General features: G+C 29.3%; 1 protein-coding gene across 2 annotated transcripts in view; it reads right to left on the bottom strand.

The window, feature by feature from the left end:
• The window catches only part of LOC112688910, a 51,923-nt gene that overhangs the window by 14,735 nt on the left and 12,520 nt on the right, over nt 1-24,668 (bottom strand). For both annotated transcript variants that reach the window (XM_025562327.1, XM_025562326.1), the window contains exons 5-8: nt 18,278-18,457; nt 14,429-14,845; nt 5,973-6,271; nt 1,634-1,892 (exon numbers count right to left, since the gene is read on the bottom strand). In XM_025562327.1, the coding sequence (XP_025418112.1) occupies nt 1,634-1,892; nt 5,973-6,271; nt 14,429-14,845; nt 18,278-18,457 (1,155 nt within the window). The remainder of the gene's footprint in view (nt 1-1,633; nt 1,893-5,972; nt 6,272-14,428; nt 14,846-18,277; nt 18,458-24,668) is intronic.

Genomic DNA, 24,668 nt, shown 5'->3' with positions numbered 1-24,668 from the left:
TATTCCATTTTAGATTAGTTTTATAGCCAATGGGTTAAAGTTATAAGATATTTGTGTGGACATAATATGTTAAAGTAAGATGATAAACAATCATATTTTTATTACAAATATTAAAAGAAATAAAAATATTGCAATTCTTGTTTTCTATAAAATTAAAGCTTGATTTTATAACCTGTAAAAAAAGTGTACTTAATTGCATTTGGTATTCTAATTAAGCTTTGGGTATTTTTTTTTCTACGAATAATTATTTAAACGATACCAAAGCAAATTACACTGCAACGTGGAAGACAGCTAAGAAATCGATTACAATAATTAACGTTTCTATGTTAAACAACCGTATTGTAAAGTATATGGGTAAATGTATTTCAAACACTTTATTAGTATTCAGAATACTTTTAATTAAGTATTTAAGATGTAGTTAAAATATTGTCTAGTAGTTGTCTGGAGGCATTTAAAATTCAAACATTTTCCTTTAAATACTTTAGATAGGTCTTATTGATGGCACTTTAAAAAAAATTGAGACTTAATATTTATTATTTTATATCATTTATGGTCGAACAATACATTTCGAAATTCACAAAAATCATATCAAATTATAATTAATTTAGGAATACATTAAATCATTGATTTATTAAAATATTATCATAAATAAAAAATAGTGAAATTGTTTTTAAATTATTTTTTAATTTTTTTATTAAATATTTTTTCTATAGGAAACAAGTTCTAAATATTTTTATTAGGTGGAAAACCAAAAATATAATGCGTATTAAGAATAGATTACAACCATTATTACATTAAATTAGTACATTAAATTACATTACACTAAATTAATGCATAATTCAATATTGATTTATATATTATTTACTGTTAATTATATATTTATGTCTTTAGATTAAATTATATTTTGTTTTTTCACTAGATTTTAAAAAATCTCTTACATTTTACAAATAATACATTAGAATTAAAATTAAAATTAAAATTTATTTTTGTGTTCAGTTAAGGTAGTTTATTTGTACGTCAAAGGAAACGATTTATGATGAAGCTTATTTACTACGTCAAGTAATGACTAAATCAAATAAAATATTTAACGTCATATTATAAGCGTACAAAAAAGTTTATTTTTTGTTTTAACAATGTTCAGTTATTTTTATTTTTCAATATTTTGAAATTATTACCTACCATTCGAAATCGTTGCACAAAAGCACAAACAAAAGAAGTTCAAGTGCGTAATAATTGAAAGTCGAGTCGTTATCTGAAGTTTTTGAAAACGGTAAAAAGACTTTTGCGCAAATATGTAGCACGGGCAACAATCTAGTAATACCAGTTTCATTATAACGCGAATCAATCCCCGCTGACGTGAACTACAAATTAGACATTATTATTGATTCGGGATGCCATGACAAAAACAGCGAATTAGTTTTCGTGTACTATTTGTTATGTGTACATTACTTTCCCTATCCGGAATGCTTTTATGTACACAATTCATTTCCAACCCTAGGCCCCGGTGATATATAATTTATGTACAACTACATACACACGCGTGTTTGTGCGAGTAGCACGGAGAAACGCGACGGATTATTTGCGCGTATAAATAAAATAATAACGCGCAACACAATAGTGCTATTATACTCACACTGTATTCGTAACAACCACGTGCTTTGTATGAACGGCGTCCCGGCGCCATCGGACGGATCGCTACCGGCCACTATTGTGTGCTTTCGCTGGGACGTCGACTGTTGATGCTGCGGGTTTTCCGCCCTGCAGGTTAACCGGCCGTCATAGTCAGTCGTCCTGGGCTCTCCTCCTTCGCCGGATTCTTGATAACGCGATTTGGTCGGCTTAACAGGTACGAATGTCAGTACACTGGTGGTCGAGTTTCCGTCGGACGATGTCTGGTAGTAAAAAAATTAAATAAAATAAAAATACGATTTCGTACAGGCGCACGTGTATATAGATCGACGAGAAAGAAAAAAAGCAAAAGAAATAGGTAAAGGCAAAGGACTTCATACTAAACCTACTACCTTGCCAATTTTACTTATTATTAAGTATGTACCTACCAGCAGTCTATTTTCAAAAACCCAAACCCGTATTATATAGGAAGGATCGGAAGGTTAATATCTATAAAATATTAAACACAAATATAAAGTGACATCTACTGAAAAGTGTAAGTACTCGTATTTCGTTTTGTACAGTTATCTACTCATTGCTGTTACGATGGAATAAGTCCACATTTCATTTGATTACGTAAATGCAATGAGCTATTCTGCGTTCGTTGGGATGCCGAGAAACGCAGTGTACATGTATGTATGTATATTTAATGGGCGGACCTGCAGTCACAATGTTGGGCTAAACGGATCTCGTGGGATTTCAAGATAACCTCGATAGGTGTCGGTTTTGGTTTTAACATAAAAATAACATGTTTCGCCTACATTCGACAAATATGGCAGATTCACCGCACATCACATCGTTTGCTTTGATTGTTTATTTGTTAGCGTATAATTTGTTGTTTTATGCGTTTCCCCAAACAAACAATAAACAATTTTATTTGATTATTCACTTGTATAATGTAGCGTATATTAAAAAATATATATATATTTAAAGGTAAGAAAAATCTAATCAGATTTATAGTGTTATTATTTTTTTGTTTTGATAAAAAAGAAATTATGGGAAAATTGTCAAAACAAATTTTACACTCAATTCAACGGCTTAAAAATTATATAATATATAAATACTTAATCGATGAAAGTGTTATTGATAGACATAATCTAATAATGATATTACAAAAATACCAATTTTAAAAATATAACAACATTTTAAATCTCACCCATCAAAACTATAAAATATTATAAATTTAATAAAAACTAAAACAGTCTTGTGGAATTAATATAGTTACGTAGTAATAATATTGATGTTAGTGTTAAGTCTATAATGAATCGTTGTGTACCTTACAACTACAAAGTATTTTATTATACATATATATATATATATATATATATATATATATATGTGTGTGTGTGTCTGCGTAAAATTTAATAATAAAAGAAAGTTTGAATAAATAAGCAAAGTCAACTTAAAGTTGACTACGCTGACGCCTTTCGTAGCCGCTTACTTAACTCAATTTAATATTATATTACATTATTACGTATAATTTAATAAAAAAAAATATAAAAAAATAAAATGGGAATAGTTACGAGTAAAAATGTTGAAAAATACTAGTTTTTTATTTCTAATTTTTTTATATGCCATACTGTTACCAATGAAAAATTATAAAAGTTAAAACTTAAAAATTTAATACAAATATAAAAAAAAATAAAGATACATACAGAAGTAATAAACGCGATAGCCAAGCAAAGAAAAATGTGTTCCGAATAATGAATGAAAAGGTTAAAAATTTAAAGAGTGACCAAATTTAAAGTTAAAAGTTTTCAAACAATGAGGTGAAATTACAATAACTAACTTTCATTGTTGAAGTTTAATTATATATAGAAAGTAATAAGTAAATTAAAAATAAAATGAAATAAAATAATTATTATACATGTATATAAATTAATATTTTCAATTTCGTATTAAAGTTCCAATAATTTAGATGTCGCATCTCTTTTTATTTTCGTTGCCTTTAAATATAATTTATCATTTCATAGCTCTCTCTATCTCTATCTCTCTCTCACATGTCATTTAACGAATATTAGTGTTGTTGTGTAAACTTATATATGACATATCTAGTTATCTTTCTTTATAATTATAACGTGTGTTTAGTTTTATTAGTTTATCGATAATGATGAAATTTTTAATGAGGTTAAACTAATGTGTTGTGTCGATGGATAGAAAATAGTTTTTATAAAGTTCTTACACTTAATGGAGAGTCTAAGTTAATTAATTTTTTTTTCTGAGTTTCATAGTTTATAAGCGGATTGTCAGTACTAAGTTCATAAGCGAGTTTACATTTTTCTTTTTGTAGATATGGATTTCCTATCCCATTCAAAATGTTCATGGTTTAACCCGAACGTTTATCTCGCCTTTGTTTCTTGATTTTTATATCTCTTTTTAGTACATTTTCAGGATAATGGATGGGATTTTCGAAATAATGCATTTTCCCGTAAAGTACGGTCTGATTATTTTTAGTAGATAATATTGGATAAAAAGTAAAAGGTAAATCGATTTCTTTTTGGGATTTTAATTTAATTAATTATTATAAATAGTGATACATAAAATATACCATTGGACAAAAGTCAGTTAATTGAACCACCGAGCTCATTACGACCATGAAAGTATTTTAGGTCGAAAGATTATAAAGAAAGATACCACGTAATCATGCCTAATCATTAATGGCCATGGGTACGTTTTTGACCAACAGGTACAATTAAGTGAATTAAGTGTATGTGTATAGCCTTTTAACTCTGAATAACATTGCCAAACTTTGCGTTTTATCGGCGTCGTGATAGTATTTATCGATAAATTAATGAACAACAAAAAGCCTCCATGATAGGATAATAAATTTTTAACGACGAATTTTCGTCGTCTATAAGCAAATTTTCTCTGAAGTATAGACTTAAGACTAACCTTATTTATAGTATCAGCTTTGTAATTACATAAAAACACCACTACTAACACAATTTTATAATGAGAGTTATAATTAAAACTCACGTGTATAAATATAATAACATCAGAGCTCATAATGATAACCATCAAAGGCCGTTTCCAAACCAGTAATTATTAAAATGTCGTTATTTATCTTTAGATATAGAACACGAATAATGAAAACTTGGAGAATATTCCACATTATACTAAAATATTACAATTTTTAATTGGTGAACGTGAATCAATTCAAACCAGTAAAAATATATATCCTAATGAAATTATATTTTTAAATACGCATCCATCACTTTAGTAGACATGAAAAGATTATTTTCAAGATATATTCATATATACTGACAAATGCCGATCAATAGTTTTTGAAAATATAGCTAAAATTATTATCATAAAATGCAATTCACTTTTAGGTAAGAACATTTCTTTTAGGATACTTTTTTGATATTAATTGATTCCTTTTTTTTTTCTTAAAGATAAAACTACCTACAAAATGATTTTGGTAAATAAATTATTTAAAGAAAAGAAGAAATGAAAGTATTTAAAGTAGAGTTAGATAATTTTTATGTATTATTTTAATTAAATATTCAAAATATAAATGTTTTTTTTTTGCTAAATTTTGGGAATATTTTTTTTTTTCATGCATGTATTACAATTTTAGTGCCTATAATTGTTTATATTTAAGATTTTAGCGCATATTTGGTTCGTTTTTAATCAATAACCAATAATCTATGTCAATTATTTATTTTTATTAATATTTATTATAGTTAATATTATTATAGTTTATATATGATTCTGTTGTTTGAGTTTCGTATTGATTAAAATACTTTATGTTTTTAGAATAGTGAGCGTTTTGACGTTAATATGTTAAAATAAAATGTATAGATTTTACCCTCCTTCCCCGCTAAAAATTATCGCAATTATTCCATTCCTTTAAATGCCTGTAAGAACTGAAAATTCTGATATTATTTAAAATTATAGTTAAAATGTAATATAAAATACTAATTTCAACACAGAATTTTACTTCAAATTAAATTTAATATCCACAGATACAAATTTTATTAAAGTAATATCTTTATATAAATTCAATTGTATATTATCGTCATTTAAATTTTTAGATATTTTTTACATTTTTATACATTTTAAATACACTATCTCCCGTTTAAATACCTAGTGTTTTTAAACTCAATGTTTTAAGGTGTACAAAATTAATTTCACTTTATTTTTTAACTTTCTAAGCATTAAAATTTTCACCAAAACAACTTAAATGATTTTCATTTTAAACATTTTTGAAAACTTCAGTACTTTTTATCCATTTTCATTTACTTTATGCTCGTTAAACCGAACGCTCAATATCATTTTTTAAATCGTTTATCGGTACTTACTGTCTCGCGAGTTGTGTCCAGCCGCCGACCATCCATCCACCACGTGAGCTTTGCTGGTGGTCGTGACCCATAGGCCCTGCATGGTAACTCGTATTTCCTTCCTGCCGTCAACGGTTGTAGCTGTCGCTGCTCCTGAATCTTACTGCTATGAATGGATAAATTATCTTCGTCATCAGGTGACGGTAAGGGTGTAATTTTTGCCGAAGATTGGATGAACGGGTGTGACTGTAAATCGTCGTTGATACCGCCAAAATGACCATTTTCCACAATCGGTAAGATCTGAACAGTCAGTGGAGGAACTGTGGACAAAGACAAATAAAAAAAACCATTATATAGGTACTCACAACTATTGAAATAATTAAAATAATTAATAAACTACTCAATTACAAGTGTTGATTACTTTCTTAGTATTTGTGTTCATTTGAATGTAAATCGAAAATCAATTCTGATCAAAAATCAAAGTATGGAATATTTACTTACACAATTTTTCACCATTGTTTTAAAATTTTATAGCGAGTCAAGTATTGTAGCATATTAAAATCCCTAGAGTTCTCAGATGTTTATTAAGTATTTATTTTTGAGGTCCAAAATCCAATCTAATGGAATACTGTATTAGAAATTTTGGTGCAGATTTACCGCTTGGAAAATTTGATAACATATACAGAAAAAAAAGCAAAATGGTTAAATAAATATTTTCTTCACTGCGTCCAGAATTGTATAACCATCAATATTTCAAATAAAGCAGAACTGTGCTAAATCTTTTAAATTTGTGTTGTTAATTATCATTGTATCAAACGTATAAAACTTAATAGATGATCGAAACATTTTCCGTTCAAAGTACCGATCTACTTCGTGAATATTTCTGATTGTATTTCTATTGATAAATAGTTTCGGTGCAAAAGTTAACATCTCGAAAATCTAAATACACATGCGAGAACCCAATTCACCTGGAGTCTAAAATGTATCGATAAAAAAACAATTTTCTTTATTTCGTGAACCGTTTTTCACCCTTGTTAATCATAGCCTATTGTAGGCTATCGTGCGTTCACTAGTCGTTACACCGCATATGATATATTTTCATAGATATCATATTGAGTGTTCACTTGCACTATATGCACGATTTTACGAACGGAGGCAAGTGGACAAGTTAATTTACGTGTATTTTAGTGCGCACACATGCATACTTACGCGGTATAAATATATATACGCGCGCACGGAGGGTTTTCGACGTCTATGGTTTTTGTCGTCACTATAAATAACATATACATGTATATACCACTACCTTTATACCGCCCATTAACCGGGGTCACCGATTAATTTCGATTGGTTGTTACCGCGGCGCAAGTCCTCGTTCGCCGGCCGATAGTGGTCGCAGCAGCACCACTGCGGTGAAAAATGGTGACACGAACAGCGAATATAATATGCCAAGTTCAACCGTTATGCTCGCGTACGTGCACGCGCACACGCACACATGAACACATGCACGCTCGTAATCAGTGTTTTTGCCTACGTGTAATTAAAAACGACGTGTCGCTGGGTGATGTAAAATGTACCGTGCCAATTAATTACTCTAAGTTAAACATATATATATACCTACGCATTATTGTGTACATCAAATATACGTAATATAATATATTTTATGCCTGTACAGGGTGGTTTTTTTTTTTTTTTTTTTTTTTTTTTTTTTTTAATGCAAACCATCCGTTCGCAATAACTAAGGGAATATTATAGTTTGTGTTATATTTTTTACTAGACGTTTTTCGAAATATTCTACGAAACCATAGCAAAAACTACGTTTTGTATTTGATTACAATTAAAATGTAACATCGTTACTCTTCATTGTTTGTTAAAACAGAATGAACTTTATATTTTCAAATATCAACCTACAATATTTTATGTTTAAAGCCCCCAAGAGAGATTATTTTTCGGAATATTAGAATAAACACGTAAATCTAATTATCGGACAAACGATTAATTATAATTATTTTAATGTTGGACGAGATGAACAGACAAATTAAAACATCAAATCTTTATTCATAAAAATAGATAGAACATTTTTAGAATTTTCTGTTTATGCGAACAATTTTAATAATTTTAATTATAAATATTAATATTCTAAATTTGTTATGTACTTACTGTTTTTAAAAACAACACAAAAGTAATACCATCTATAAAACATTATAAAATAGTGTCCGTTTAATAAAAATGTTGAAAAAAAAATGAAACACAAATAAATTTTTTAACTTGGTTCCAAAAACATATCGTGCATGTAAGCCCTGTTTGCAATACTAACATCTAAAAGAAGAAAAAAAGAAATACTTTTTCAAAACTATTGTAAAATGCAACTGTCGGTTTTTTGCAATTTTCTATATAAGCTTTATAGTTTATATAAGCTTATAAAAAGGATAGTCGACTGTAGCAAATGCACATTAGGTTTTTTGTTATTGTTTAATAACAGTTTCTTAGAACGGAATTGGATGAATATTGTGTCCTTGTATTGAAATTCGGAACTTTAATTCTTCATTAAATAAAAACTTCAACGTTTAGGTTGTCAAGTCGTTATTTATTTATTTTCGAGCTCTTTTATATTTTGATTGAAATGAGAAAATTATTGTTTCAACCATTATTTATGTGGAATTTTTCTTTTTATCTATACACATGATTTCGACTAAAAGGATTACATCAACATCATAAGAAGTTTATGATAGGATATTTTCTAGTGAGAGCTTTAAAAAGGTAATAAGACGAAATTCCCAATAGTTTCCCAAACAAAAGCTGAAAACTGACGAAAAATAAAAAATAAATACAAAATTTACAGCATACCGGTTTTCGGCGAAATCTATTGAATTTTTCGTCATAAGTTAAAAAAAAAATAATCACATATAATATACGTTTTTATTGAAAATAATTGCTTAGTCACCATTTACTTTAAATGGTATAATTTCAAAAATACGTATTTTGCCTCTTTTTAAACTATTCATAGGTATTTGAAAATGTCATTATCTTTCTGTAGAGTATTGATAAAATAATTTTGGTTAAACAAAAAGTTTTAAAAATAGTATACAAATTTCTTTATAGATATATTTTAGTAGTAAATGAAAAAAAATTGAATGAGCGTTTGAAAATTATAACTCAACAAAAATCACGAACATTTTATAAATAAAAATTCATACGATTTTGAATTTTAATCCTTTAATTTATTTTTTTTTATTTTTAAGCTAGATAATTGTACAATCTGTAAAATTACGGTTTACAATAAGCACAAGTGATAATGGAGTTTATATAGAAAAGACAAATAGTGGGTAAATTAACAGACAAGTCAAATAATTACTACTATTTACATCTATTCAGACAGGGGGTTTGTGCGAAGAGACCATCCATTGATGGGACTTCGTGGAGTTTTAATACTTAAGATTTAAAAACTGTATATGTTAGCGTTAAAGTATTAAATGGTGATATTTAATGAAATACCTAGCTATCACATACATTAACCAAATCAATCCGATAAAGCATGTAATATTAAATTTAACAAGGTATTTTATGAATTCTCCGTCATTTTTCAATTATAGTTTGTAAATTGGATTTCGTTAAGATAAGGCAAGATTACATCAAAAATAAGTGACGATTAAATCAATGGATAAGTAACGGAATTTTTGATTCTTGTCCAATTGTTTGCAGTACTCCGTAGTTATTCGCTTAACGTATTTTACGCATTGTACAGCTGCAGTAGGTACACATATTTTAATTTATTGATTAAGTTTTTTTTAAATTTTTTTCAATATGGATGAAAATATAATTCTTATGAAACAACAATTTGACGAAGCAATAGAAAAATGTGAGTGCAAAAAAAATAGTGCCATTTTATCTAGTGAAAAATATTTGAATTTAATATCTGACTTCAAAAATTAAAAATTATAAAAACTCAAACCCTTGGCTTGCTAAACATTACGATTTAATAACAATTAACGGCGTTGAAATATTAATTTACCCATTTAATGAAAATAATCCTAATTTCAAAATATACATTATGAAAGACGATATGTTTAACATTTTAAACGATGTTCATGAGTAAATTGGACATGGAGAAAGGGACCGTATGTTATTTGAACTTAATAAAAAGTATACAAATGTTACCCAAGCTGATACAAAGTTGTATTTAAATTTTTGTATTCCATGTCAACAAAAAAAATCACATAAAAAAGGTATTGTGGTAAAACCTATGGTTTTTAACGATTTTAATAGTTGCTATCAAATTGATCTAATAGATTTTCAATCATAACCTGACAGATATTTTAAATTTATATGTTTAACTCAAGATCATTTAACAAAATTATGTATTTTAAAACCCATAACTTCAAAACAAGCCGAATAAATCGCATGTGTGTTATTAGATATTTTTTGTTTATTTGGTTCGTCCGCTGTTCTTCAATCTGTCAATGGTAGAGAATTTTGTAATGAAGTTATTAATTCATTCCGTGATCTAGTTATTAATTTAAACACTTTAATGTTTCATTATCTGTAATTCTATAATATAATTAGTTATTCTATGAATTTTCTAGATAAAGTATTTATATAAATATGAATGTAAACACTTTAACTAGAACGTTATGTTAAATTATAAAATAACTGGTTTGATACTTTTACGGTAACATATATAAGATGTTTAATACATTTTATTTGTAGCCTATACATTATTTTCCCAAGAAATTCTTAGAAAAGTTTTATAGTGATGGGAATAATTAAAAGAAAATATTCAAAATACTCGATTGTTCGATGTAATCGATTGTTCTGGATTGTTTTGGAAATCATCAAGTGATTCTCTCGGTAACAAAATTCTATATCAGTTGAAGTAATTGAATGAAAAATGCTGGTTAGGTTAGAAGGTCTAAGATAATATAACATTTAACTAATAGGTAGTCGGTACTAGATTAATTTTTGCTCGTACTCATCGCTCATCATACTCGAAATATTTGTAATCGAATTATGACAAAAATAAAAATAAAAAATTGTAAAACATTTTGATATTTGTGTTTTTTTTTGTGTCTTCGCTTCCTTTCTAAACATTCGAAACACGTTTATGAACGAATAAAATGGTACTAATTTATTATTGCTATGCCAGCAATAATAATTAGATTTGGGTGTTTTAACTCCCAACACCCAGTTTTGATCGTTTAAAGTTATAATACATAACATATTTTAAAGTTTAAAAATGTGATTAGGTATTTTATCGTTGAATCCAACAATTTAAATTCTTAATAACTGCTTGTAAAGATGCATTCATTAAATTAAATATTACAAATGTAGTAGTTTAAAATTAACAAATTATAATAGTATGATATTGTGATATTATATTTTATTTTAGTTTATATCCATTTTTAGTCATAATAATATTTTTAAACAGTAATTTAACATTTTTTAACTTATTTTTAACTTTATAACGGTTTTTTTTTTATTTGCTATGTATTGAGTTGTAATTTAATAAGTATCAATTTTTATTGTTTTAAACAAAGATGTAGTTTTATTTTATTTATATGAAGTTGATAATAAACTAAAATATTCCAAAAAAAATACGACATGTTTAATTTTATGGTTCATTAATATATGGTATATAATTATAATATATTATGGTTAATGTATTTATTATAAGTAATACTTAATAGTTTAATTATTATTCAAACGAACGAGCGATTTCATAATAAAATATTACACTAGGTACTACCTACTAGAATTTTAAATTTTTATTCAGTAATCAGTAAATAGTTACTATCAACTAAGTACTAACCAAGACATTTTTTTCAAGTGAATCTCTCGATTGTTAAATCTTCTCGATTAATGAAATCACTCATTTGTTCCCATCACTAAAGTGTTATAAATTAAATGTTGTTGAAATTTGATATTCAACGCATTTTAATTATACGATATTAGGTTTTTGGTTACTATCCCATATCGACTGGATACATTTACTGAGTACTTATATTATTAGACATTTTATTATTTTTTCATTTTTTCTAATAAAATTTATGTTTTTATATTCATTTGAAATGTTTAATTAAAAGCTAAAACTAAATACTTATTATGAAATTTAGTTCTAATTATATATTTATTAATCATCCTTAGAAATATAAACTAATCCACCAAATCCCTATCAATTTATTTAATGTTTACAGCAATAGTACATTGGTTTTAAATTTAAAAGATCAATATATAATTTATCCGTCCTTGTATATTACCTAATCGTGAAGTTACATCCGTTATTTTTTTTAATTGCTAATTCTATCGAACTTTTTACCTTAAAAATATTTTATTTGGATTGCATTCGTAGACAGGGCATTGCATATTTTATTAAAAAAAAATATATGTGCCTTTCAATCATTGATATTTTATTATATGTTTTCCTTATGGTGTTAATATTTTCAACTATGCATTTTAAGTGAATTTTTGATATTTTTTTTCCTCATTAATGTATTTATTTAAATTAAATTTTATGGGATATCTATTGAGTTTTTAACTAAATTGATTGTATTTTTAGATTTTTACTTTAAGACATTATAATTCACTTCTCTTTTTATGAACGTCGTGTTAAATGTTTAGAAATTGCTTACAAGAAACTGTAGCTACAATATAGCGTCATGGTGAGAGACGTATATTTTCGTCTCTTTTATAAAAGCACTTATCGTCCTACATACATGGTTTATTCACGGTTTATTCATCGCAATGAATTTTATTTTCATATTTTCATTTTTTTTTTATTGACGTCGACTGATTACGCGATTGATTTCGTTCAAGCGAGATGGATTTTATTTTTTATTTTTTACGTTGAACAATAAGATACTTTAAAATAATTCATTCAAAATTCCGATCAAAACCCATTGAGCTGAGGTTGGTTCACTTTGATAATATTACCCTATATGTGACCTATCAAGGTATATGATAGGAAAGGTTGTTCTGGTACAGATGTACACGAAGTTAAAACCCGTTAGTAGAAGCAGTGTCCGTGTCCACCGTTTTAAAACTATAGCTGTCAAGCACATACGCACATATTCGCACATACACACATACATATGTATTTGTATATGTATATGCACTTTTGGGACTCTGTTGGTAATTAACGAGAGTCACACGGACAGATATAGATATATGAGAGTGGGAAAAATAGAGAAAGACTGAGAGAAATAGAGAGAGTAAGAGAAAGAGAGAAAGAGGAGACATGCAGCGATGAGAGCAGGATAGAATATATTATTATAATATTTATACATATGTATTGTACATGCAAAACATGACGGCGGTAGGGCTATTATTGTTGTAATTATTATCCTGCAGATTTCGGTGTTATGGCGGGATTTCCTGCACTGGTTTAATTTGAAATCAGTGTTGAATTCGAATATTTATCATGAGCCAGCGGTGGGCGCTGCATTTGTTTCTGAAGGCCAGGCAGCCGGATTTAATAAAATCTGCTGCATTATTTTATTGATCATAAAACACACACAAACACAATATAGTTATGAACATTTTGTATTATTTTGCATTGTTTCAAAATTATATTAATTATAATACGTTTAACCGATTCACTCACTCGATGATATAATAAAATTGGAAATTTCACAAATAATAGAATATTTTTAATTTAATATATGTAAAGTATGTGAATGTGAACATAATTTTAATTAGGTTTTCGTTTAACTCGTACAATTAGTAGCCAGAAGAGAGAGTAAAACTCTAAAATATACGACATTTCAATTGAATGTCATGATAAAATTTTATAGGATTGTATTGTAACCAGGACATCTCGTAAAATATGAGAACGTTTTATTTTTTGATCCAAAAATATTTGAAATATACTGTAATTTGTTTAAACAACCTATACAATCTCCAAATGTTCTGTAATTCTTTCTACCACTATGATAATAAAACTAATGATAAAATCGTTTTTAGAATGAAAAAAAAGGTTTGTTAAATAAAAAATAATTTAAACTAAAAACCACGCTGCTTAATGGCTGGTCATCGATACTTACCATTAAGAATAAAAATGAAAATGTTATAACAAAAAAAGTAGGTATTAATAATGTTTAGGTTTTACTATCGTTATAGTTCGTAAAAGAATAGGTATTGAAACGAGATTTTTTTTTTTTAATTTAATTTTTTTAATTAAACATAGTACAGTAAATATTATTAATTATACAACGAGTATCTTATAAGCCGATCTTGTGATTGGGTAGGATCTACCTAGTAAGTATTACTAAAAATAAGAATCCATTTTATTAAAAAATAATACGAAATATGTATATCTAATTAATTTCAAAGCATTTTTTTTTTTTTTATTAGGAAGTTAAAATTTTTTTGACATCTACTTCGAACTTGTATACTATGAAATTTGACCATATAAATTCGGACAAACAATGTATATGATCTGAGTTTTCAAACAAGACAACAAAGTATTGCTAATAATTTTTACTCACAGTTCATATCCACATGAACGACCGCCGTTAGTGAAGACTGTCGTTGTCTCAGAGTCCAGCGACTGGGATCGATTTCGCCGTCAATTTTTTCTCTTCCGCTATTTGTGTCGATATTACTGCTACCACTGTTAGTAACAATAATCGAGTATTCCTCGTCGTCATAAAAGTAATTCCACGCCCGACAAGTGAGCTCGGTGTGCAAATCGCTACGCGTCAGTCCTGTCAGAGTCAAATCTACTTCTATGACTCCTTCCGATTTTTCACCTCCTGTAGAAGTGGATGAGCTTGTAGTGACCGTCGCTGTTGCGTAGGAAGTGACATATTGTTGTTGGACGCCACTAGCATCATCAAAATCGCTTGCATCAGGCATTAATAGTTGATTATCCCGAAACCACGCTACACGAGGTTTAGGTTTACCTGTTAAACGAATAAAGGAATCTAAATAAAACTTTATTATAATGTCGCTAACAATTAATAATCAGACCTTAAAATAGCCATTCAATAAGAATTTTGAAAAGATCAAGTATTTCATTTTTACAATTATTTTTACACTTATATAGAATTTCAGGATAAATCCCACTTATCATTTCCTCTATCGTCTCTCTTATCTGTTTCATTGAATATTATCTCTTAATCTTTATTAAACGCTATACATAATAATTCTCTTATATTTGATATTTGTATGAATTAACTATCAGTCCACATTTTTTCTAAATTTTAGTCCAGCACATTATTTTTTACGTTATTGGGCTTTGGATTTTCAAATCGAGTAGTTATTGAAATATTTTTCTGTAACTATCTTTCCTCCCAAATTTTATTATTTGATAATATATAGTTTACAAATTCAGTATAATAATTTTCTAGGTTTATATCCCGAAAATATTCTGAAATAGCATATATATAAATAAATATATATATATATGAATATTTTATATTAATTGAAAACAACCAGTCGAAATATTCATATTTTAAAACAATAATCATGGTAACTGATAATTAAAATAATAAATTAAGTGTAGGGACTATTTTATTGGGAAATAAATAATTGATGAAAGCACGATTGTCATAAACGAAAATTGGATATCAAATTATTGAAATTTCAATATTTATTATAATGTTATCGAAAATCACATAATTTAATTACAGAATACCTTATACATACATTTTCATTGAACATATGACATTTTATATTGTATTAAACTATGTTATACTCTATAATTACTAACTATTATTATTAAATTATTACCTTCTACAATTACCTAGAAGTTATGTTAAAAAAATACTACTAATTTAAAACAATTAATATATGTAGTTAAATTATTATTTGAATCAGAATTTCATTCAAAGCTGAGCCAAACTATAAGATTTAAGACCTAGGACATTAACAAGAAGTCAGTGATCCTCTTGTAAACCAATTAAACTGTATTCCTGTGTAATAATAATAATAATACTACAACTATTATAAACAGGAACTATCCAATTTAAACATTTACGTGTAAGCTGATACAATTGAACAATTCTGTTATGATAAAAACCTCAATTTTACAAAAATAAAATCATCTTAAAAGTTGTATTAATATTATAATTTTATAATTATTTGTTATTTCATGTTTTTATATTATGGACTAGTACTCGTATAATACTAATATGCATTTTGAAATAAATGAATTTCAAGTGTAATTTGCATACAATTATGGATACCAATAAAATTATTAAAGAAGCATATTTTAATTAAAATAATGAACAGCAAAAACATTAATAAAAAATATAAATTTTTAACCACATTACATAATAAATTATGTATAGCCTAACATTCAAGCTAAATAAAATAAATGTTCAAACAGTTGTAGTATATAATATAATGGTTCGTTTTCCATAGGATATTATAAAAGTTTAAATCAAAATTGAAAAAATGCATTATTACAAAAAATGTATACAACCTAACGACTGGTGAATAACAAATAAAGCTCAACTACGTAACCATTAATTTTTCAGTACTTTCGTAATAATGTATAAATATATTTTTAATCGCGTATAAGAATATATAATAATAAACATGGTTGTTTTATGTACAAATAAGAATATCACGGGATAGGGTTGAGGTTTTCGACTTGTTTACTCAGTTAAGATTATGAATAAATATGATGGTGAGAGGGAGGATTGTTAACAAACCAACCTTCTGGTAATAATAGTTTATTTTAAAAAGAAAGATAATTATTTCTCCTTGTTGCGGAAAGAACGGAGAGCCAAGAGTGTAATGGACCAGATGTCTTTCTGCCTCTTTCTCTCTCGCTTTAAAATAAAAAATGAAAAAGAATAATTGTTTTCGATGCGTATGAGGGTGTATATAAAAGCGTTTTTCCAAATATATATAGTCCTCAAACATGTTTCATCATCGTCATCACCGTCGCCGTCGTCTTATTACATATATGTTTACATTACCTATTAAAATACCCACTGTGTTGGCTTAATAACACATTATATTTTTTAAAACGAACTTATCGGTGGAGGCAACAGTAGGTGCATATTATATGAAAACGATGATAGAAGTAAATAAATAATTACTACTGAGTGTTGTATAAGTGAAAAGACGACGGGTAGATATACACCACCACGCAGGGTAGGTTCACGTACTGTGTCGGTAGGGTAATATTAGAGGAAAGATGAATACCGCGTACAGTACTGTGGACTGATAATGTTTGCATACACGCCGCGTCGACCAATATATAATATTGTATAATATTGTGTATATATATATAGGCATTTGCAAGTAACTCCGTACAAAGACGAGTGTTGTAGGGGGTACCTACTAACCCCCGTTGCTTTTGTATTATTCAATGTACAAAAACAGTAAAATGAATAACCGTAAAAGGTTATATCCAGATTGTAAAATATGATGATAAACTCTGGTGCTGGGTCTAATGGTTATAATTTACGCGAACCTGTACAAAGGTAGAGTCAACTACTGTTTACTGTTACCACCTATGTTATTATTAATATTTTTCTTTAAACGTGATAAATAACATAGTAGTACTTGCTAACTACTTCAAAAATCGGGGTATGTATATGCCAAAACTTTACTCCTGGAACGATCCTCTAGGAGGACAAGCTGCTTACCTAATGGTAAATAGAAACAATTTAATAAATTAATCGGAAAAATATTCATTTTTGAAACCGGGCTAAATTTCAATGTGTTCTCATTCATTTTTTAAAAAATTTTCTTGATCCTATATATTTTTTATTTTATTTTTATTTGAATATTTAAACAGGCATACTCAGTTACAATTATGAACTTACGTGTATAACTTAAAATAATATATTGTTATTCCAGTTTCTGTGAGAAAAAAAATACTTTATATATATATATATTAAAAATATATGCTTTTTATGATTAGATTTTGAACTCGCACCATTCCGGTAACGATATATTTTTAATCCTCAAGTAATTATTCTCGTTTTAAATAAAAATTATAAATTATAGAAGATTCAAACCTTATCTCGAATAGAATAAAAAAATAATTGGTGATCTAATAAAACTATTGTGCATGCCTAAAGACTTTCCTCAACGTGTTTTTCTATCATCTTCAATGGCAGTCTACAAACCTTTTCACTCATAATTTTTCTACACGTATGTATCAAATTACCCAAGTAAATCAGAATTAATGGCGGACAGTTTTTGGTACAATAAATTACATGGTTCAAGGCATTTTTAAAGAGTTTTAGTTCATTCGTGTGTTATTTGTCATGGTATTTGTTGACGTTTTTAGGACATTGAAAATCTAGCCCTACGTCCTATTACATACCACAATATATAATATGTGGTAGAAACCAAACCATACACATACTGACCTCCATATACGCGACAACGAACTCTCACATCTGACCCTTCAACATAAGGTCCCACGACCGTTGTGGTAGTTGTAGTTTCTGACCCTCGATTATTTTCACTATTAACACTATCGCCGTCTTGCCGTCGTAATAGCTGTCGACCCGTAGCCAAGTCCATAATTTCCATACGATCCGGTGGAACTGTAACACAATATGATATGCATAGATTTAGTCAAAGGTAAAGTACTATATTACATCAGTTAGACATGGTGTCAAAATTGCATGATTTTATATTATTATTATTTTTTTTTTATATATAAATAAAAAATGTTCAATAAAAACGTCTAATAAATTTTTTCACGAGTATAACATATTTATACAATCAACAATAATGTACGAGTATAGCAATAGTATATTACACTCATAATATGATAGTACCTATAATATTTTATTCTAAATAAATCCCTATGTAGCTAAAATGTAAATAATAGTGTTCTCTCATAGCTTTCTCACTGAACATGTTGTATGCCATCAACAATATACGAGTATCAAATAATTCACCTAATGAAAGCAGAAAAAAACGAAATGTAATTCATATTATCATTTTGGTTTTCAATTAAAAATAATTCAATGCTATAAATAGTCTTCAACTAATATATTTTGTCAGGTCTTTCAAAAATAAAATTTGTTAATTTATAAAACTGTCTTACACCATTAAATTCTTTAGCTATGTTATAATGCTTCTGGAAAAACTTCATTCGCATGTGATGAATTCAATTGATATATTAGCTGTAATTTATTTTAATATCCCCAGAGTTATTATAATTGTACTTGATAAATTTTACGTTCGTTAAAACCATAATTTCGAATAAAGACTTTTGGGCATTGATATTGGAAGCAAGTGAATTGAAAGCCTGGATTCTGATGATGTCTACCGTGGAATTAATCGTGTTTATATCAAACTTGTTACTTTTTTAGGCAGATTAATCTCCCTTGAGTCCCTTGATGTCAATCTTAGGATTCAACAGTTATATTAATAAGTAGATAATGTGTTTAACGCCTGATGAATATCAAATTATCAATTCATACCCGTAACTCCGTTTCCATAAATCGATTTCGTACTATAAATATATTATTTATTATTTATGTCGTTTCTATTACATATATATATAGAAAGAGAAAGAGAAAAAAGTCCGTAATTTATCATCTATTCGAGGGTTTTCTTTTTACGTATATATCCTGCAGTTCCTTCTACTGCCTCGATTGACTAAACAACAGTAATAAAATTAAAATAAAACTCTACGACTAAGAGAAGAGATATTTTGAATTCCGTTTACAAAACTTGAGGACTACTGTTATAACTTGCCGTACAAATTTGCCATTTCACCGCACTTCACCCTTCCTCAAAATCGTGTCCACTCCGATTACTACCCTAACTGTTGTATTATTGTTTTATTGCGACAGTTGACTCCATAGGTCGCAGGATCAGTAACGATTTACAAGGACAGATAAGTAAATCGTCTCCCGCCGGCAAATTCTCCTCTACCCTCTATTCTATCGTCGGGGCAATACCAATAAACGATACATACGCACACAAAGACGATTAATAATTTTGAAACTACCAATCGTGTCCGGTTACAGGGTTTAATAGTAACAGACGTGCCTAGGGTACCAAACGAGACGATTGCAGCGGTGCACACTACTATATTGGTATGGTAGTTTAGTAATTATTTTTGTACGTGTGGGGGCTGGCATTTTAACACGGTGTTCATTACCACATTGTCACAATATAGGTAATCGTTTTACTAGCGAAAATGAGTTTTACCTATACGACGACAACAACGATGATAATAAAATTATAATATGTATATGTTTAAACATATATTTTATAAGTGTAATGTTGCGCATATGTCTATTAGGTTTTTAAATATTTCGGACAGATATAATTATATTAAGTTTAACAGTATTTAAAAGAAAGAAAAAATCCGTATTGTAAAAAAAAAATATCTTTTAAACTTAAGTACGGTGTACACTTTTTTTTTTTCATTTATTTAATTTAAAATGCTTCAGTGCATTATGTTCTATTACAATTACAATAAATTAACTTATTTTTAAATTTATATAGCGATAATAATGTGTACACTTTTACCTAAAACAAATTCTTGTAATTTCGTTAAAACAACTTTACATAACGAGTAATTTGAAAATTAAAATAAATATAAGTATTGTAAGCGAAATAATAAATAATATTTAGACTAATAATGAGCAGGCAATGCATAGCAGAGATTCCTAAAAACAAATTAACCATAGTAGAGTATTAAACTGAGCAAAATACGATGCCAATTACCAACACAACATCAGTTTACAATGAAATGAAATGTTGAAATATAAAAAACTGAGCATTTTTCGTACTCTCTAAATTGAACAGATCATCTTTTCGGTAGGAATCGTGGTGGCGGTTATGACAAGAGTGAGTATGTTGGAGGTATGATTTATTATATCCGACGCGACAGCAATTATTATCGCTCTGCGTGTTTCAAAAAATGATTTCTCACGACATTGTTGTTGTTGCTCGTACCAATTATACAGAGAAAATAATTGCGAATTTTTTATTGGAAATTATATAAAAGTTATGAAGTGCCAATGTATACATGCATTTAAGAGAACGAGAAAGTTTTTCGGTTTTTTGTCAACCAGTCGATTATATTATGTACGCGAACAATTGAAATCTGTTCATTTATGTATTATTGTTTTAGTTGTAAATTATCTACGCCACCCGTTCCGTTGTAATAATTACAGCGTAATAACAACGGATGCAAAGGAATCGACGGATTCCACTGCATGACCACCGTTTCGATTCATAACCATCGTCTCCTCTTCTGTGACATCCCTCAACGCTTTGCAATAACCTTTTCACCCTTTCGACCGCTACCCCCTATTCACGCCCGACCGCTGTTCACAACCAGGACTCGCACTCTTTTCCCGCCAACTTCGCGGCCGTCCCATTCAGCGTTTCTCTTGAAATCACTTTCCGTCATCAATGACCGCGCGCAAACAACAGAGGAAAATAATAATAATAATAATAATAACAACAACAACAACAACAACAACAACAACAACAACAACAACAACTATAACCATTCTATACCAACGCTACTCGAGAGCTTTTCATTTCACCCCGTCCTCCACCTCCTCCACATACTTTTCCTGCTCCTCCTCCTCCTTATCATCTTCCGCCACCACCACTACCATGTCGTCGTCGTCGTCGCGCACACCGTCGTCCACCTCTCGACAGCACTACCACAGCATCCCAATCCGGCCGCGTGTACCACCACTGCCATCGCCGCCGCCGCCGCTGCTACCGCCACCGGGTGCTGCCGCCCGAACAAGATCGATATAGCAGCGCGCAAGTACGCCACCCTCCGCGCCCACTACCGCCGCTTTCACTGCCACCGGTACACGTCGCCCACGCGCGGTCACCCAGCGCACACTGTCGTCAAATCCTGCCCGGACGCCCGTCCGTCCGTCCGCGTTCACACTTCCACCCCTCAGCCCGGTCACCCCGGGATGCCGTCCCCGCTGTCTAGAAAAACCCATTCACTCTGTCCACCATGACGCCGCTCATCCTCGCCAGGTCCACCGCCCACTGCGTACGACGAACGAGCGAGCGCGGTACACTTTCAACGGTGCCGGCTAGCGACGAAAACGACATGTCACCGACACTGTCACATGTCGTCGGCTTCGTTCTCGTTGTCTTGGCGTTCGACGAGACTTATCCGATTCGGCCCGTGTGCCGACGTGGCATTTTTTGCTCGTCACGTGCGCCTGTTTCTTGTGCGTGCGCGGTGGCACAACTGCCGTCGCCCGCTTGCAAACGCTTACGGCGATCTTTCTTCTGTCCCGCCCACGCCACCGTCGCTACCGTCGTGTTTAGAACGCGCGCCGAAAAACCAAGCAACAACCCAAGCAGAAGCAAACCCATCCACGTATTACGTAATTCGGGTAAAGCATCGTTCCCAACTGCTCGCCCCCGTGTATCCCCGGAATCGAGTCGACCCACCCGCGATCTCCTGCGCAACCCATATCGTCGACTACGGCCATTATTACTTATTAGTGCAACACCACCACCGCCACACCGTTTTCCGTCTGTATTTGTATACAATATATTATTTCTTTTCGTATAATGCTTACTTGTTTCCACACACACACACACACACAAACACAACTCAAATAAATTGTAATATTTTATTTAACACACGCAGATATACCGATAAATAAGCGGTATACCTGGCTCTCGACTCCCTAAACTTAATCATATTAATAATGGAAATGTCTAAAGAGCTCTTTGGGCGAAATCCTTGACAGCGTTTTGCGTGGCATTAAATTAATTATAACAAATTACATTATTTTTCAATCATCGTAATTTGATTTATGAAACTTTTAAAATGTAATTAATACCGCGAAAGTAATTTATTTATATTGTTATCATAAACCGAAATTACACTCTTAAACACGATAGTTTATGTATGCGGAATCGCTATTTGTGTATATAATATAATAATAATATAATAAGAGTAAACGACCGACTGTTGTTGATTCGTATTTATATACATGTCATTTATTTATACATGGCTGTGCAGTGACGGCGTCAAAAAGTTAATCGCAATAATATATTATAATGTGTTATCAACACTACTGTTGTTCGTAGTTTTATGAATATTATCGTAATAATTAGCGTAATAGCCTCCTGCTGACTACAGCGGCGTACAAACAAAACGACCGTTTCTGTTATTCTGTACAAAGCGGGAAAACATATTAAACATTTCAATAAAGAATGGAGATAAAGCCTCTGCGTAACGCTTATTATAATTTATGCTAAACGATAATAAGGGGCTTACATTGCGAAACCTCTGAAATGCAAGTCGTCGAATATGTATTATAATAACGTGCAATGTAGAGTTTTCAGATGTTCAACGATCACAATGTATTGGTTTTATAAAGATTTATTTTATTATTATTATTTTATGTGAGTACCCGTTTTTTTTCCGTGGAAGGAATACTCCAAGTATCCGGCTGCCCTATCAATCGATTGGAAATTTAACACAGTTGGTACTTCACGGAAAGGTCATTTCTCTGTGCTTACAAAATTGTAAAACGCTATCGAAAAATAATGAGAAAACTGCAGTAGAATTTATGTTACATCTGTTTAAAACAAAATATAATAATTTATTTTCTGTGCATATGGATTTTTGTTATTTTCGCATGAGATGTTTTTTCTACCACACCAGTCATTATTATTTTTTCTATTTTTTTCTTTTCAACTATAATAATAATATAATTATTTGGAAAATTAATTGACCTTTTATGGTTAAATATTATCAAATAATTTAGAAGAAACTTTTTCTTTTTTTTTAAAAAAAAATATATAATTTATAACATTATGTTATTCTTCATAGTTAAATTGTAAACATAAAATTAGGTATTGGCTTCCAAAAGTTTTAATATTTAGAAATTGAATTATGACGTAATCGGATACTTCCAGGAATCATGATGGTATATTTCATGATAAAATATGTAGTTTGGAGTTTTAAGATTTGAAATTTTACTAAAAGATTGATTCGACTATTCGACTACATATATTCTAACTATGACTAAAATATTTTAAAAGTCTTGACTAATAATTATTTTTTATGAGCACTTAAAATGTGTAAGTGCATTTAGTACACTCAGATTCTTTCAGAACCGTTACTAGCGTATGATGATTTATTATTGCTTTCAAATTTAAAGATACTCGACCCGAAATGGTCCACGCCACCATTAATATCAACATTTTTATAGTATTTTTTTGTTTTTATTTTTTGTCTAAATGTGTTTGTTCAATCAAAATGTATCCAATTTTATTTTATCAATTATACATACAATTATTAAATTTTGAAATAAAATATTTATAAATACCAATTGAAATTTAATAGTCTACAAATCGACATTGAGTTTTAAAATTTGAAAAATTTACCGATATATGTAACTTAATTAATCAAACATACCATATAAATTGATGATTTCTTTTTTTTTTTACGAAATAAAATTTTTCCATTTTCAAAGCAGTGTAATAAATGCATCCAAAAATTTAAAAATTAAATAGAAAAAACATTTTTTTTGTATTTATAGAACTAAATATTTATTGGCTTAAATCTATAGTAAAAGTTGTTGAATTCTTGGTAAAATGAAAAAATCAAAGTCTGTGAAATTTACTTTTGTGCGCATTTTCCAATATAACATAAACTTTCTTTTGACAAATATTTTAAAGTTTCCCATCTAAGAAACACTAATTGTATATTTTTGCTTTCAAATAACTGACACTTCTCTGTAGCTACCTAGTGATTCCCCGTTAATTGTTTGTTAATACATGTTA

This window comes from Sipha flava, unplaced genomic scaffold (assembly GCF_003268045.1).
Source record: "Sipha flava isolate LNK unplaced genomic scaffold, YSA_version1 41_pilon_pilon, whole genome shotgun sequence".
In the NCBI taxonomy this organism is placed as follows: domain Eukaryota; kingdom Metazoa; phylum Arthropoda; class Insecta; order Hemiptera; family Aphididae; genus Sipha; species Sipha flava.
The sequence above is the reverse complement of the archived record's forward strand: the minus strand, read 5'-3'. Positions and strand labels throughout refer to the sequence as shown.